This window comes from Homarus americanus, unplaced genomic scaffold (genome assembly GCF_018991925.1).
Source record: "Homarus americanus isolate GMGI-L3 unplaced genomic scaffold, GMGI_Hamer_2.0 scaffold2539, whole genome shotgun sequence".
In the NCBI taxonomy this organism is placed as follows: Eukaryota; Metazoa; Arthropoda; class Malacostraca; order Decapoda; family Nephropidae; genus Homarus; species Homarus americanus.
Genome location: NW_024725489.1, coordinates 7257184 through 7271202, shown reverse-complemented (window position 1 = coordinate 7271202; position 14019 = coordinate 7257184). Strand labels below are relative to the sequence as shown.

General features: G+C 46.5%; 2 protein-coding genes across 2 annotated transcripts in view; both read right to left on the bottom strand.

Annotated features, from left to right (window-relative positions):
* Positions 1 to 217: 217 nt before the first annotated feature.
* The window catches only part of LOC121865067 (neurogenic locus notch homolog protein 1-like), a 32120-nt gene continuing 18318 nt past the window's right edge, over positions 218 to 14019 (bottom strand). Inside the window, exons 3-12 of the mRNA XM_042364403.1 lie at positions 11310 to 11357; positions 8281 to 8512; positions 6111 to 6280; positions 5775 to 5942; positions 5293 to 5475; positions 4397 to 4571; positions 4099 to 4209; positions 3745 to 3938; positions 2079 to 2275; positions 218 to 1722 (exon numbers count right to left, since the gene is read on the bottom strand). Coding sequence (XP_042220337.1) covers positions 1558 to 1722; positions 2079 to 2275; positions 3745 to 3938; positions 4099 to 4209; positions 4397 to 4571; positions 5293 to 5475; positions 5775 to 5942; positions 6111 to 6280; positions 8281 to 8512; positions 11310 to 11357 — 1643 coding nt within the window. The 3' untranslated portion in view covers positions 218 to 1557. The remainder of the gene's footprint in view (positions 1723 to 2078; positions 2276 to 3744; positions 3939 to 4098; positions 4210 to 4396; positions 4572 to 5292; positions 5476 to 5774; positions 5943 to 6110; positions 6281 to 8280; positions 8513 to 11309; positions 11358 to 14019) is intronic.
* On the bottom strand, positions 11364 to 12576 carry LOC121865069. The gene is made up of 2 exons (XM_042364404.1): positions 12447 to 12576; positions 11364 to 12391 (listed from the first exon to the last, which is right to left on the bottom strand). The coding sequence occupies exon 2, from the start codon at positions 12371 to 12373 to the stop codon at positions 11576 to 11578; it is 798 nt and encodes a 265-aa protein (XP_042220338.1). The 5' UTR covers positions 12374 to 12391; positions 12447 to 12576; the 3' UTR covers positions 11364 to 11575.

Here is a 14019-nt window from a genome sequence, read left to right as displayed (position 1 = left end):
TGGACAGTCCAAAAGTATCCAGAAAGTCGCTAGATTTCTGTGGATATCTCTAGATTTGCGACAAGTCGCAAATCGCTCTAAAATGTCGCTAGAAAAAAACAAAAAGCTCTAGATCTAGCTACAAAGTCGCTAAGTTGGCAACTCTGTAGACGACCTTTGTCTATTGTCTGGGTAAACAGGTGAGAGATTTTTTGGGAGGAAAATAAAAAAGTAAGGCTTAGATTTTGTATTTTGTATTTATATATTAATGAAGAATAATATTAGTGGGTTATTTGGTGTGACCCAAAACAAACTTTATAATGAAGTGGACGAAGGCTCAGTCCGAGCATTTCTGTCGTTAGGTGTTGATCAACTCCTGAGCACAACACCTTTCTCCCACACTCCTCCCTCAGCTGTTCGACCACACTTCTTCCTCAGCTGCTCTCCAACACTCCTCCCTCAGCTGTTCTCCCACACTCCTCCCTCAGCTGTTCTCCCACACTCCCCCCTTAGTTCTACCCACACTCTTCCCTCAGATGCTCTCCCACAGTCCTTCCTCAGCTGCTCTACCACACTCCTCCCTTAGCTGCTCTCCCACACTCTTCCCTCAACTACTCTCCCACACTCCTCCCTCAGCTGCACTCCCACACTCTCCCTCAGCTGGTGCACGGTAGTGAGGTGCTCGACACGTGAGGAAGCTCCACACACCGAGGTTGGGTGAGAAACACTCGAAGAGACAGCCTTCTAGTGCAGATTATGCTGTTAACAATCCCATTTTCTCTTAAGGTTCAACTTTGTAAACACCAGCTCCCGTTTCTACACTTGTTTTGTTAGGGATGACTAGGGGAAGCAGAAACACGTTCGGACAATATTGGTTGTTTCATAATTATTTAGTACCAGTGAAAGCGATAGCACCTATAGTGATTTTTATTATACAACGCATCGCTGACTTTTATAATTACACATCTATGAAGAAGAAAAACGTTTGTGCAGAATTGCAACTGGTTTAGTGACAACACTTATAAAAAAAAAGATAGAGTAAAGCTTGGGTGTAAGAGGGGCCACAGCGGCTCCTCTACAAGTGCCAACACTGACCCCGGCCCTCCGTCATGTTTGGCACGAGTCTCAGCAGTTTCATATAATGTTAGAAAATAATTACGACCGAATGATAAACTTTTGATTTGTCGACGGATGATTTTACCAATTTTTACCCATTGATTATGACAACTGTTGAGTCTGGTTATGTAATTACTAAACAAATAGGAAAAAGTTAATCATTGTATTGAAATGTTCGTCTAGATTTTTGATAATCTTTTATGTAATTCTTTCGTTCCTACGATTCAAACAACGCAGGCTTTCGGCATTTTTCATTTTTTTTTTTACTTTTTAGCACACTGTGAACCTTTAATAGAGTGAGTGACGGGTGAGCCTGGAGCAGGATCAGTCATCATCACCATCGTAGTAAGATCCATCAAGTGTATCTGTCGTCCAATGTCTTGTATCTTGGGGATGTTTACCATAAACTGTTTTATTCCCGATGATTCCGCCGTTGTCTTGTTTCAGGTGTGTGTTATTCGCCTACTTCCGTCTGCGATTTACGTAGCGTCTGCGGGAGGGTATGGAACACTCCTGAATGGGGTTACCTTCATACCCTTCTGGGCAAGAGCATATAGGCACGTGTTTTTCTACCTTGCAGTTAGCGTTTATTCCGCACACGCTCCCAGCTGGTGACACACACGGGTTCTGTGGACGAGAAGATACGGCTGTTACGCTTCACCTCTCACAGTAGACTCTAACATCAACAAAACGATCAGTTGAATTGTTGTGGTTGACTGGGTGGATTGGGTGTAGTGGGTAGAGGGTGGAGCGGGTAGTGGGTGTGGTAGGTAGAGGGTGGAGCGCGGGTAGTGGGTGTAGCAGGTAGTGGGTGTAAGGGGTAATGGGGGTGTAGTTGGTAGTGGGTGTAAAGGGTAGTGGGTGTAGTTGGTAGTAGGTGTAAGGGGTAGTGGGTGTAGCAGGTAATGGGTGTAAGGGGTAGTAGGTGTAGCGGGTAATGGGTGTAAGGGGTGGAGCAGGTAGTGCGTGTAATGGATACTCACCTTGCACTCATACTTGTAGCAGGCCTGGGTGCTCGGACAGTCGTTGTTAGATCTACAGGAACCCAACTGGCAGGCGCTGAGAGGGTTGCCGATGTAGTATTCAGGGCAGGTACACACGGGCACCTTTTCACCAATTTTATTACGACCAACTTGACAATTAGCGTTGGAGCCGCAAGGGTCCGGGTTGCAGTAGTCATCTGTCGTGCGAGGAAGGTGGTTGTCGTTATTGTTAAAATACTTGGCAAGTTAAACAATATGGTAAACACTTAACTAAATATATGAAACCAACATTAAAACTGACTTTTCTACCATTGATCTTATACCTGCACTCTCTACTGTATTAGGCAGGGAGAGATTGATTTTTGCAGCTTGCAGCGGCTACTTTATTGTGCACCCCACACTCATCCTGTGAGCGGTAGCGCAAAAGGATTACAGAGTAGGGTTTACAAAGGGTCATAATAATTAACCCCCGTTGTCAGGATATTATGGCACTGAAAGTTACACAGTATTTCATGTACATTATTTGTTTAGTTCTATACATAAAGGGTAACTTATTCACAAATGCGTGAGAACAGGCGTGTGAGGCAGTATGTCTGGCCGCACACTTTGTTATTCACATTTACGTGGGAGGTATTCAAGCACATTGAGTATTTGGTTCTGTACATGAGAATTGATATAGTTACTAAGTGCAAAAAAGTGGATACAATCTTAATATGTCGGCTATCTTGCCATTAGAGATGAAGTGTTGTGTCATTTCACACACAGTGTGCTTGGACCTGTCCCTAAAAGGTTCTATCTTCACACAGTCGAGGACGTAGTGTTGAAGTGTGTGGCTATATGTATGGCCACACACTTTACATTTAGTTTTGTTTACATCTGCTTGAGGAACATACTGCCAAAGGTACTTATATCCTAACCTTAATCTAGCGGTTACAACATCTTGTAATCTAGTGATCTTGTTACTTGCTCCATATACAGCAGGGAGAGAGGAAGGGAGGTAGGTGGTGTATGGGGAGGTAGGGATAACCGGAGACTCGGCAACGTCACATATACTGACTGGACTGTAGGTGACGATTAAAAGTCTCTGATTTTCTTTCCACACAACAAATTAATATTTTTAGTTTATTTATAAGGAAGACGCAGCTTACACTCCTCCCACCCCCGCCCAATTACTTTTGTCCACAACTGTACATGGTTTGTATACCCGCATTGGTTATGTACAGTTGTGGAAATGTGTTCCTACACCCCCTGTGGTAACCCGTGTCTCCAAACGGCCAACCTATATGACCTGTAGCAAACCAATTCACCAATCACGTCCGACGTTACACGACCAATACCAATGAATTCATAAATAGTGATACTACTTCTGCAACGTTGCTGTTTGGAGACACTGGCTACCACAGGGGGTGTAGGAACACATTTCCGCAACTGTACATTGTTTACTGTATATACTGACATTGTGTACATACATGCTAAATGAATGTAGATAGCGTCCATGTCCTGTAGGGGAACGTTGAGGTGTGCTTGTGTATGTGTGGAACTAAAGGCGTGTTGTACTCAAGCATGTTAAATCCTGAAATATCTGTAATAAAACACGTTATTTCCGTATATCTACTGAATATCTATTCTCGCGCCCATGTACTGTGTGCAGTATACCCACACTTACCATCAGTAAATGGACGGCAACCTTCGAAGGGGTGTCCGGTGTATCCTGAAGGGCAAGAGCAGATGGGCGTATGGTCCTCCACCTTACAGTCAGCCCCTTTTCCACACGCTTCTTCACAAGGGTTGACGCATTTATACTCCGCACACGCTTGGAAGGGTCTGCAGTCGTCGTGGGCGGTACACTCAGCCGAGCACCTGGGGATAGACCACGAGTGAGCCAGGTGGGGGGGGGGGGAGAGTTAGTGAGGGAGATACGTATAGGGGAGTATGAGAGAACTGAATGAATAACAAAGTATCAGTGGTGTGTGTGTGTGTGTGTGTGTGTGTGTGTGTCTTAATTGAAGTATACACTCACCGGATGTATGGATCTCCCTGGTAGAATTTTGGACAAGAACATAGTGCCTGTCCGTTCCTCACGTTACAATGTGCTCCTTCACCGCAGAGACCAATGCACGGGTTTACACACCTGTGGAGAAAGGCCAAACGTTAACACACTGGGAGTTAAACAGTGGTAACACACCGAGGAGAAAGATTGAGAGACAAACACACTTATTGTTATATTACTGCGCTTCAACAATGAAGGTATTTAAGCGCGTAACAAGGTTAGTAATTATTATAACAACATTAAAAAATATGAGAAAAAACATACTTACTCGTTTCGTCTACAGGTAAGATCAGCGCGATTACAATCGGAGTCAGTCACACACTCGGGTGTACAGCCTGTCAAAGGGTTGCCGAGGTAGTTATCGATACAGGAACACACCGCTCTTTCGTTCTGCACCCTGCAGTTGGTATTCCCTCCACAAGGGCTTGGGGAGCACAATGAAGCTGTAACAGTGAGAGATGGTGAACAATGAGGAGTTGTAATAATGAGAGGTGGTGAACAATGAGGAGTTGTAACAGTGAGAGATGGTGAACAATGAGGAGTTGTAACAGTGAGAGATGGTGAACAATGAGTTGTTGTAACAGTGAGAGATGGTGAACAATGAGGAGTTGTGAGGAGTTGAGACAATGAGGAGTTGTAACAGTGAGAGATGTAACAGTGAGAGATGGTGAACAATGAGGAGTTGTAACAGTGAGAGATGGTGAACAATGAGTTGTTGTAACAGTGAGAGATGGTGAACAATGAGGAGTTGTAACAGTGAGAGATGGTGAACAATGAGGAGTTGTAACAGTGAGAGATGGTGAACAATGAGGAGTTGTAACAGTGAGAGATGGTGAACAATGAGGAGTTGTAACAGTGAGAGATGGTGAACAATGAGGAGTTGTAACAGTGAGAGATGGTGAACAATGAGTTGTTGTAACAGTGAGAGATGGTGAGCAATGAGGAGTTGTAACATTGAGAGATGGTGAACAATGAGGAGTTGTAACAGTGAGAGATGGTGAACAATGAGGAGTTGTAACAGTGAGAGATGGTGAACAATGAGGAGTTGTAACAGTGAGAGATGGTGAACAATGAGGAGTTGTAACAGTGAGAGACGGTGAACACTGAGGAAGAGGAAGAATTGAGACAGACAGACAAACAGACAGACAGACAGAGAGAACTAACCTGGATCGAATCTCTCACAAGAGTTAACACCATCGCCCCGGTAATTCCTGTCACAGGAACACACGACTTGGTGTCTGGTTGTGGTGCATACAGCGTTAGGGGCGCAGTAGTCGCGGGGGTCAGAACAGGGATCGAAGCACTTCAATGATCTACACAACATGTTTTGTGGGCAATCTTGGTTTTCTGTGTGCATAACGAGTTTTACGTCACTTATCCTCATCGTCATTACTAATACTACAACTTTTAGATTACGTAGCGATTAGCTCCTTCCCAGTTTATGTCACCTGGAGATAATCCGCCCTGAGATCTTAGGATAGGGTGTGGTAGGATAAGTTAGGCTAAGTTAACATTAGGGTGGTTAATCTTCAGATGAAATAAGTTGTGGCGGAGGGATCTTCAGGTGATCCTAATCATTATTATCATTGTTATACAACAAGGACTTAAGGAGAGAGAAAACGACCTTTTATTCAAGGCAAACTTACCCAAACATTGGCCACGTCTGCACTCGGTTAGAGGATCCCCATCATAGCCGATCTTACAGGTGCACACAGCTCTGCCACCGCGTTCATTGCAGTCAGTGTTGACACCACACGGGTAGGCGTCGCAAGGGTTTACAGGTTCAGCTGCGGGTATTCTACGGACCTCGATCTCTGTTCAACCACCACCGGAAACAAAAAGATATTTATTTTTCTGATTAGACACAGAACCACACGCTTTTCAAGACACAACACACACACACACACACACACTCACACACACACACACACACACACTTCAAGACACAGGTGTGGTGAAGGTAAACGAACAGAATCTCTTACCTTCCTGACTACAGCGGTGTTCAGCATTGCCTCTGTAACCTGTTGGACAGAAACATCTTGCTTGATGATTTCTGGCCTCGCAGTGAGCGTTGAGGCCACACGCACCCTGGACACACACCCGCACGCACTTACTGCCTTGGCACCGGAAGTCATCTGGGCACTCGTAGTCTCTAAGGATATAATGTTATGTTAAGTTACTATGCCCTCACACTATACCCTTAAAACATGCTATGCCCTCACACTATACCCTTAAAACATACTATGCCCTCACACTATACCCTTAAAACATACTATGCCCTCACACTATACCCTTAAAACATATTATGCCCTCACACTATACCCTTAAAGCATACTATGCCCTCACACTATACCCATAAAACATACTATGCCCTCACACTATACCCATAAAACATACTATGCCCTCACACTATACCCTTAAAACATACTATGCCCACACACTATACCCATAAAACATACTATGCCCTCACACTATACCCATAAAACATACTATGCCCTCACACTATACCCTTAAAACATACTATGCCCACACACTATACCCATAAAACATACTATGCCCTCACACTATGCCCTTAAAACATTGTGGATATAACATACCAGGAGGCACCGTGGCCGACGCTGTATTCGACCACCTTCACTTCCTCAACTGTATAGTCAGGTGCACATTACACCTGGGTGGACTGGGAGTACCTCGGGATCGAACCCTTTGTACACACTAAGACATGCTGTACACACTAAGACATACTGTACACCCTAAGACATGCTGTACACACTAAGACATGCTGTACACACAAAGACATGCTGTACACCCTAAGACATGCTGTACACACTAAGACATGCTGTACACACTAAGACATGCTGTACACCCTAAGACATGCTGTACACACTAAGACATGCTGTATACACTAAGACATGCTGTACACACAAAGACATGCTGTACACACCAAGACATGCTGTACACCCTAAGACATGCTGTACACGCTAAGACATGCTGTACACTAAGACATGCTGCTAACCCTAAGACATGCTGTACACCCGAAGTCATGCTGTACACTAAGACATGCTGTACACGCTAAGACATGCTGTACACTAAGACATGCTGCTAACCCTAAGACATGCTGTACACCCGAAGTCATGCTGTACACTAAGACATGCTGTACACGCTAAGACATGCTGTGACATGCACACCCTAAGACATGCTGTACACCCTAATGCATGCTGTATACCCTGAGACATGCTGTACACTAAGACATGCTGTACACCCTAAGACATTCCAGGTACACCTAATGCACTGTATACCCTGAGACATGCTGTACACAAGACATGCTGTATAAGACATGACACCTAAGACATGCTGTACACTAAGACATGCTGTATACTAAGACATGCTGTACTCCCTAAGACATGCTGTACACCCTAATGCATGCTGTATACCCCTGGAGACATGCTGTACACTAAGACATGCTGTTAACCTTAAGACATGCTGTATACTAAGACATGCTGCACACCACACACACCCTAAGACATGTTGTACACCATAAGACATGCTGTACACTAAGACATGCTGTATACTAAGACATGCTGCACACCCTAAGACATGCTGTACACCCTAATGCATGCTGTATACCCTGAGACATGCTGTACACTAAGACATGCTGTAGACCCTAAGACATGCTGTATACACTAAGACATGCTGTACACTAAGACATGCTGTAGACCCTAAGACATGCTGTATACACTAAGACATGCTGTACACTAAGACATGCTGTACACTAAGACATGCTGTACATCCTTGATACATTCTAGCAGCCAATATACTCACTCTAGATACCCTAACTACCGATATACTCACTCTAGACACCCTAACTACCGATATACTCACTCTAGACACCCTAACTACCGATATACTCACTCTAGACACCCAAACTACCGATATACTCACTCTAGACACCCTAACTACCGATATACTCACTCTAGACACCCTAACTACCGATATACTCACTCTAGACACCCTAACTGCCGATATACTCACTCTAGACACCCTAACTACCGATATACTCACTCTAGACACCCAAACTACCGATATACTCACTCTAGACACCCTAACTACCGATATACTCACTCTAGACACCCTAACTACCGATATACTCACCCTACACACTGGGGTTTGCAGCCGATAATCGTGTTTTTGTCGGGGACATAGCCGTCCACACATCGGCATTGTGCGTAACCTGTTCTCGAGACCTCACAGTAAGTATTATCGCCGCAAGGTGATGGTGTGCACGGTGATGAAAAAGTTTCCCGGCTGCTGAAGAAGGTAGAGGACGGTCCAGAAATTCTGGAGGGGGCAGTAACTCGCCCATGTGACACCACCCGTTCCTGAGCTGTGAAGGTTGACGTCCATCCAGCCATAGTTTGTAGGGTTGTGTTGTGTGTTTTTGAAGGGTTGTGTTGTGTGTTTTTGAAGGGATGTGTTGTGTGTTTTTGAAGGGATGTGTTGTGTGTTTTCAAGGGATGTCGTCGTGGATGTTCGGCAGTTATCATCATCAGGGTTTCAGCAGGTGTGTTGATGATACAGGTGTGGGGGGGGAGGGGAGAGAAAAGATGCATAGTTAGCCATTGAATCATAGACTTATATAAATCTTATGTGCTTTTAATTTCAGTTTAACAACCATAGAATAATTAACATATACGCACAGACAAAATTTTAAGATATAAACGAATGGTTAAAATATCATACTTGGAGGTTAGGTTAGGTTAGGTTAGGTTAGGTTAAGTTAGGTTAGGTATGGGTCGGCTAGGTTAGGTTCGGATAAGTTTTTTAAGGCCTGTTAGGGCCAGGGCATTAGAGTGAGAATTTTGTTTCCCCTGTAGTCAATGCGACTTTGTGACCCAGTGTGCATTTCTGACACACCCAAGAATATGTGTCTCCTGAGTGTATTTTAAGCCACTTACAACACAGCGGCTGGTGAGGTGGCTGTGTACCGTCAACATACACTCAGGTTACGTTAGGTTAAGTTAGGTATGGTTTGGTTAGGTTAGATTAGATTAGGTTAGGTTTACTTCACGTTGAAAGCTGTTACTTTACTAAGACACAAGGGGATATACTGTTACGGCTGACATTATAACAAGGGACAATACAAACATTGAAGGTATTATTTCCCTTGTTTAAGTAACCCGACTGTTTGTGGGAATTCTCTTACCTGGTGTTAAGTGAAGGTATCTAGTTAAGGTAGAGTCTCTGTGTTACTCGGACGCCATTTCTTGACGTTGGTTGTGTACAGTAATCAGTCAGTCGTATATTAAAATCGTTAATTATGAGGAATATTTACCGTAGGAACTTTTGTGACTGTCGTGTTATAAGACTCAACAATAACAAGTTTAAGAATAATTAAGTCACGTGGAATTACCGTGAAGAGTAGTAATTATATGTTAAATTATTACGTCATTCAGTAATTAGTGAGTTATGGATTATACCTTCACTATGTATTAGTATCGCGTCACGAGCAGACACCAGCTTATAACGTCATAGACTATGCTTTAGTCACAAGGAACTAGCGGTAATGACGTCAGAATTATTGTGTCACAACCATCACTTCATATGACAAATATTACGTCACACAAATCGCTCTCTCATTGGTTAATCAGTTGTCAAGGCAGCATGACGTCATGCACTAAGCGTTTCTTTGAATATCTTGAAAGTTTGTTACAATGTTGTTTTTGTATAATATTTGTGCATACACTTATGTATTATGAAGCAAATATACATACAAATACATAAATACACACTTTGTTATGCCGAGCACAGACAGTTACTTACATACAGATAATTTGTTACTTACACATACACCTTATTAAGTGCACATGTAGATCGTGCACATATACAATACTGCACACACATACATTTGTTAAACATAAATATTAATATGTACGCATACTGTTGTGTACACACGCTCTAAAAAAGTATTTTCACTATTTTGTGTTGAGACAATATGACACAGCGGACGAAGGCTTCTGACAACACTACCGAGACAACAGGAGCCACAGTGTTCTTTATGAGACTCATCGATCACCTCCGTGAAGATACTTTTTTGAGTGTGCGTTACATGTCAGTACTGTACGTGCCTCTTGGTTGTTACATACACATAAACCGCCACGTGTACAGCCATACAGGTTATTTGTGTATGCAGTTATACAATGATGGCGAGACTGTCAAGACGGGAGTAAACACCAGGTCCTATAACTAATTCATTAACATGTTAGTTTACAGGTGGAGAAGGTGAGAGTGATGGCACCCTCGTGTCATTAAGTACATTAGTGATGAATAAAGTCAGCTTCATGGTGTGTGTGTGTGTGTGTGTGTGTGTGTGTGTGTGTGTGTGCTGACAATTGAAAGCAACAACTAAAAAATATTTGGTTTATATAAAACTGCTGCACTATATTGGTTGGAAGGGCTGCAGTGTGCATTTCTATTGGCAGCCAAGAGTTTGGTTAGGTGAGATGAGGAAGTGACAGATGTTGGTGTCCAGCAGGTTCTTCTCGATGGTCGAGCTGCGTCTGTGTGTTGGAGTCAGGTCAATCTACTGTGGTGAGTCTCAAGAGAGGAGGTGCAGGCAGGGCCGACAGCTCTGCCTTAGTATAGTTCACACGACACAACACAAACCCATACCGAGAAAAATATCGTCAGTGCCAGCAATTGGTAGTGCCTGGCGTTATTTTCCATTCTGCTCATGGAACTTACGCCAGACTAACGTTAATCAAGCGCCTTCTGCCAGCAGTGGCGCTCTTTTAAGGTAGGGACGTATCTGTCATGAGAGCCCTGGCACCACCACACAATAAGACAGACAGACAGACGGACAACAGGTGACTTGTTAATAACTCAACTTGTGTTACAACTTATTAACCATTCTTCAGTTACGGCCAAAGATAATTAAATCCAATATTTTGTCTTAGTAAGGCTGGTGCGGCTGGTTATATTATTATGGTGAGTTAACTGTAGTGGTGACTAGTTGCACATTAGGGTAAACTGGGTGGTGACTAGCACCACAATACATGGGTTAATGTGAGAGTCAGCGACCAGTTACTACACGCTGCGCTGACAGTCATGTGACGGTTTAAGGCTGGCTGTTTGAGGTGGAGCGTCACTATACATGCACAGCGGTACAGGACTGAGGTGCTTACAGTACGCGCCGAACGGGGCGATGGGGATCAGCGGGCTTCTGGAATACACTGCAAATATAAAACGAGGAGGGTGAGGAAGACTGAGCCAGGTGGAGGTTCATGCGAAGATGAGGGTATGTGTGAGTGTGACTGTGTGTATGGCTGCTTATACAACAGCGGCGTCCTGTGGTTGTTGCCGTGGATCACCGTCATGGGCCTGTGGTTCCTCAGGTGGCCGCCAGAGTTACTTCTGTATCGGCGTTGGGCTGGTCGTCGCCCCATCGTTTTCATGGGCATACAGTCATATTGGCCACGACCGCTGCCCCGCACCGTGACGGCTGTGGACATGTTGGGACAAACACAGCCGGGTGTGTGACGTGTGCGACAGAAAGAGTTACCAACACACACATCCTCAGCGATGACACACTCGTCGATGCACCTCCCGTTAGGCAGATCTCTGCGTCCAGACAATTATGATTCTGAAGACACTCCGGGTGTACCCTCCTGATGGCGGTCACGTGTGAGGTTGAGGGCGAGGCTTTGAGCGGGAAGGTGTTGTTTACGTGTACACTGTGGCGGGAGAGTGGAGGCTGTGACGCCACACTGTGAGGTGACAGCACCTTGACTACCTCCTGGTGAGGGTGTGTCGCCGGTGCTGTCCCCTGGCTGTACCGTACTTGTGATCTGTACTCCGGCAAGGTGACCACCGGCGACAGTTCTGCTGGCACGAGGAATTCTTCTCCGCCTACTGTGATTACGTCTCCCTTCTGCTGACTTGTCACGCTAACAGGTTGAGGAGGAACAGAGAGGAAAATCTCGTGGCTCACTGGCGCGGGAGGAGGACGGAGGTACTCCGCGGAGGGGGTTGGCAGAGGGTCAATCTCCGGCCCGGGGTCAGGGGGAAGAGACTCCTCCACTGGTGATGGGGGGGAGGGGGGGCTCAGTCTCTGGCACGGGGTCACTAGGTGGCGTAGGTGTGATAAGAGGAAGTTGTGCGTCAGGAGGAAGGTCCTTAATGACTGGGGGTGGAGGCGAGGATGGAGGCTCTGTCCTGAACTCGAAAACTGGAGGCTGTTAAGAATCATAGATGACAGGAAGCGGATGTTCTATTCTTACACCAGGAGGCGACGTGTCTATAGGTAGAGGGACGGTGCGGATGTTCTATTCTTACACCAGGAGGCGACGTGTCTATAGGTAGAGGGACGGTGACTACTGGAGGAGGTAGTGGGGCGGTGGCTGCTGGGGGAGGTAGTGGGGCGGTGGCTGCTGGAGGAGGTAGTGGGGCAGTGGCTGCTGGGGGAGGTAGTGGGGCGGTGACTGGAGGGAGGTAGTGGGGCGGTGGCTGCTGGGGGAGGTAGTGGGGCGGTGGCTGCTGGAGGAGGGCGGTGGCTGCTGGGGGGAGGTAGTGGGCGGTGGCTGGGAGGTAGTGGGGCGGTGGCTGCTGGGGGAGGTGGTGGGGCGGTGGCTGCTGGGGAGGTAGTGGGGCAGTGGCTGCTGGGGAGGTAGTGGGGCGGTGGCTGGGAGGGAGTGGGGCGGTGGCTGCTGGGGGGAGGTAGTGGGGCGGTGGCTGCTGGGGGAGGTGGTGGGGCGGTGGCTGCTGGGGGTGGTGGGCGGTGGCTGCTGGGGAGGTGGTGGGCGGTGGCTGCTGGGGGTGGTGGGAGCGGTGGCTGCTGGGGGAAGTGGGCAGTGGCTGCTGGGGGAGGTGGTGGGACGGTGGCTGCTGGGGGGTAGTGGGGCAGTGGCTGCTGGGAGGTAGCTGGGGAGTGGGGCGGTGGCTGCTGGGGAGTGGTGGGGCGGTGGCTGCTGGAGGAGGTAGTGGGGCGGTGGCTGCTGGGGAGGTGGTGGGGCGGTGGCTGCTGGGGAGGTGGTGGGGCGGTGGCTGCTGGGGGAGTGGTGGGGCGGTGGCTGCTGGGGGAGGTGGTGGGCGGTGGCTGCTGGGGAGGTAGTGGGACGGTGGCTGCTGGGGGTAGTGGGGCGGTGGCTGCTGGGGGAGGTGGTGGGGCAGTGGCTGCTGGGGGAGGTAGTGGGGCGGTGGCTGCTGGAGGAGGTAGATACTCGGTGTCCGGAGGTGACAGCTTTACCTCCGGGTTTGGCGGTAAATATAGATGATGAGGTTTTGTAATGGAATTTTCTGTCATCGTCGCTGCAGGAAAAGTAAAGACTGGAGACCTGTGAGGTGCTTCCTACTGGGGAATAGTTTACCCGTAGGCATATTGGATCATTTCGTAAACAAGCAGGCGAGCTCCGAAGGGCAGGTATCCTATGGAAGCGTGGGACGTGTGGTGGTGATGTGGGGCGAGGACCTGGGTGTGGGGGGCGTTGGACTCCACCGCCTCCACCTTCACCTCAGAGTGGATCAACTGGTCACTGGGCTCAGCCAACAACTCTGTGTCCGTCTCGAAGACTGCACGTATAAACCGGTTCATGAGGTAGATGAGAGAGCGAGAGATGAACAGAACTAAAGCAAACGAGAGATTGGAAACTAACAGACACACACACAAACACCAAATAAATCCCTTTATTACACAGGCCTTAACATACACATAACCTATCTAATATTTTCAAGAATCTCCGACTCTTGATTCAGTAAAATTCTTAAACCTTGACTGAACACGAAGAGGGTCTGTCTTTATATATATTTATATTATACAACGTTTATATTTTAAAGAAACTTATATAATAAGTTTTAAAATAATTTGAGGTTCTCGAAATAACATTATATTTTCTATCT

Excerpts from the sequence above, each read along its gene's own strand:
- LOC121865069 (XM_042364404.1), bottom strand. The coding sequence starts at position 12,373 with ATGATTCTTAACAGCCTCCAGTTTTCGAGTTCAGGACAGAGCCTCCAT.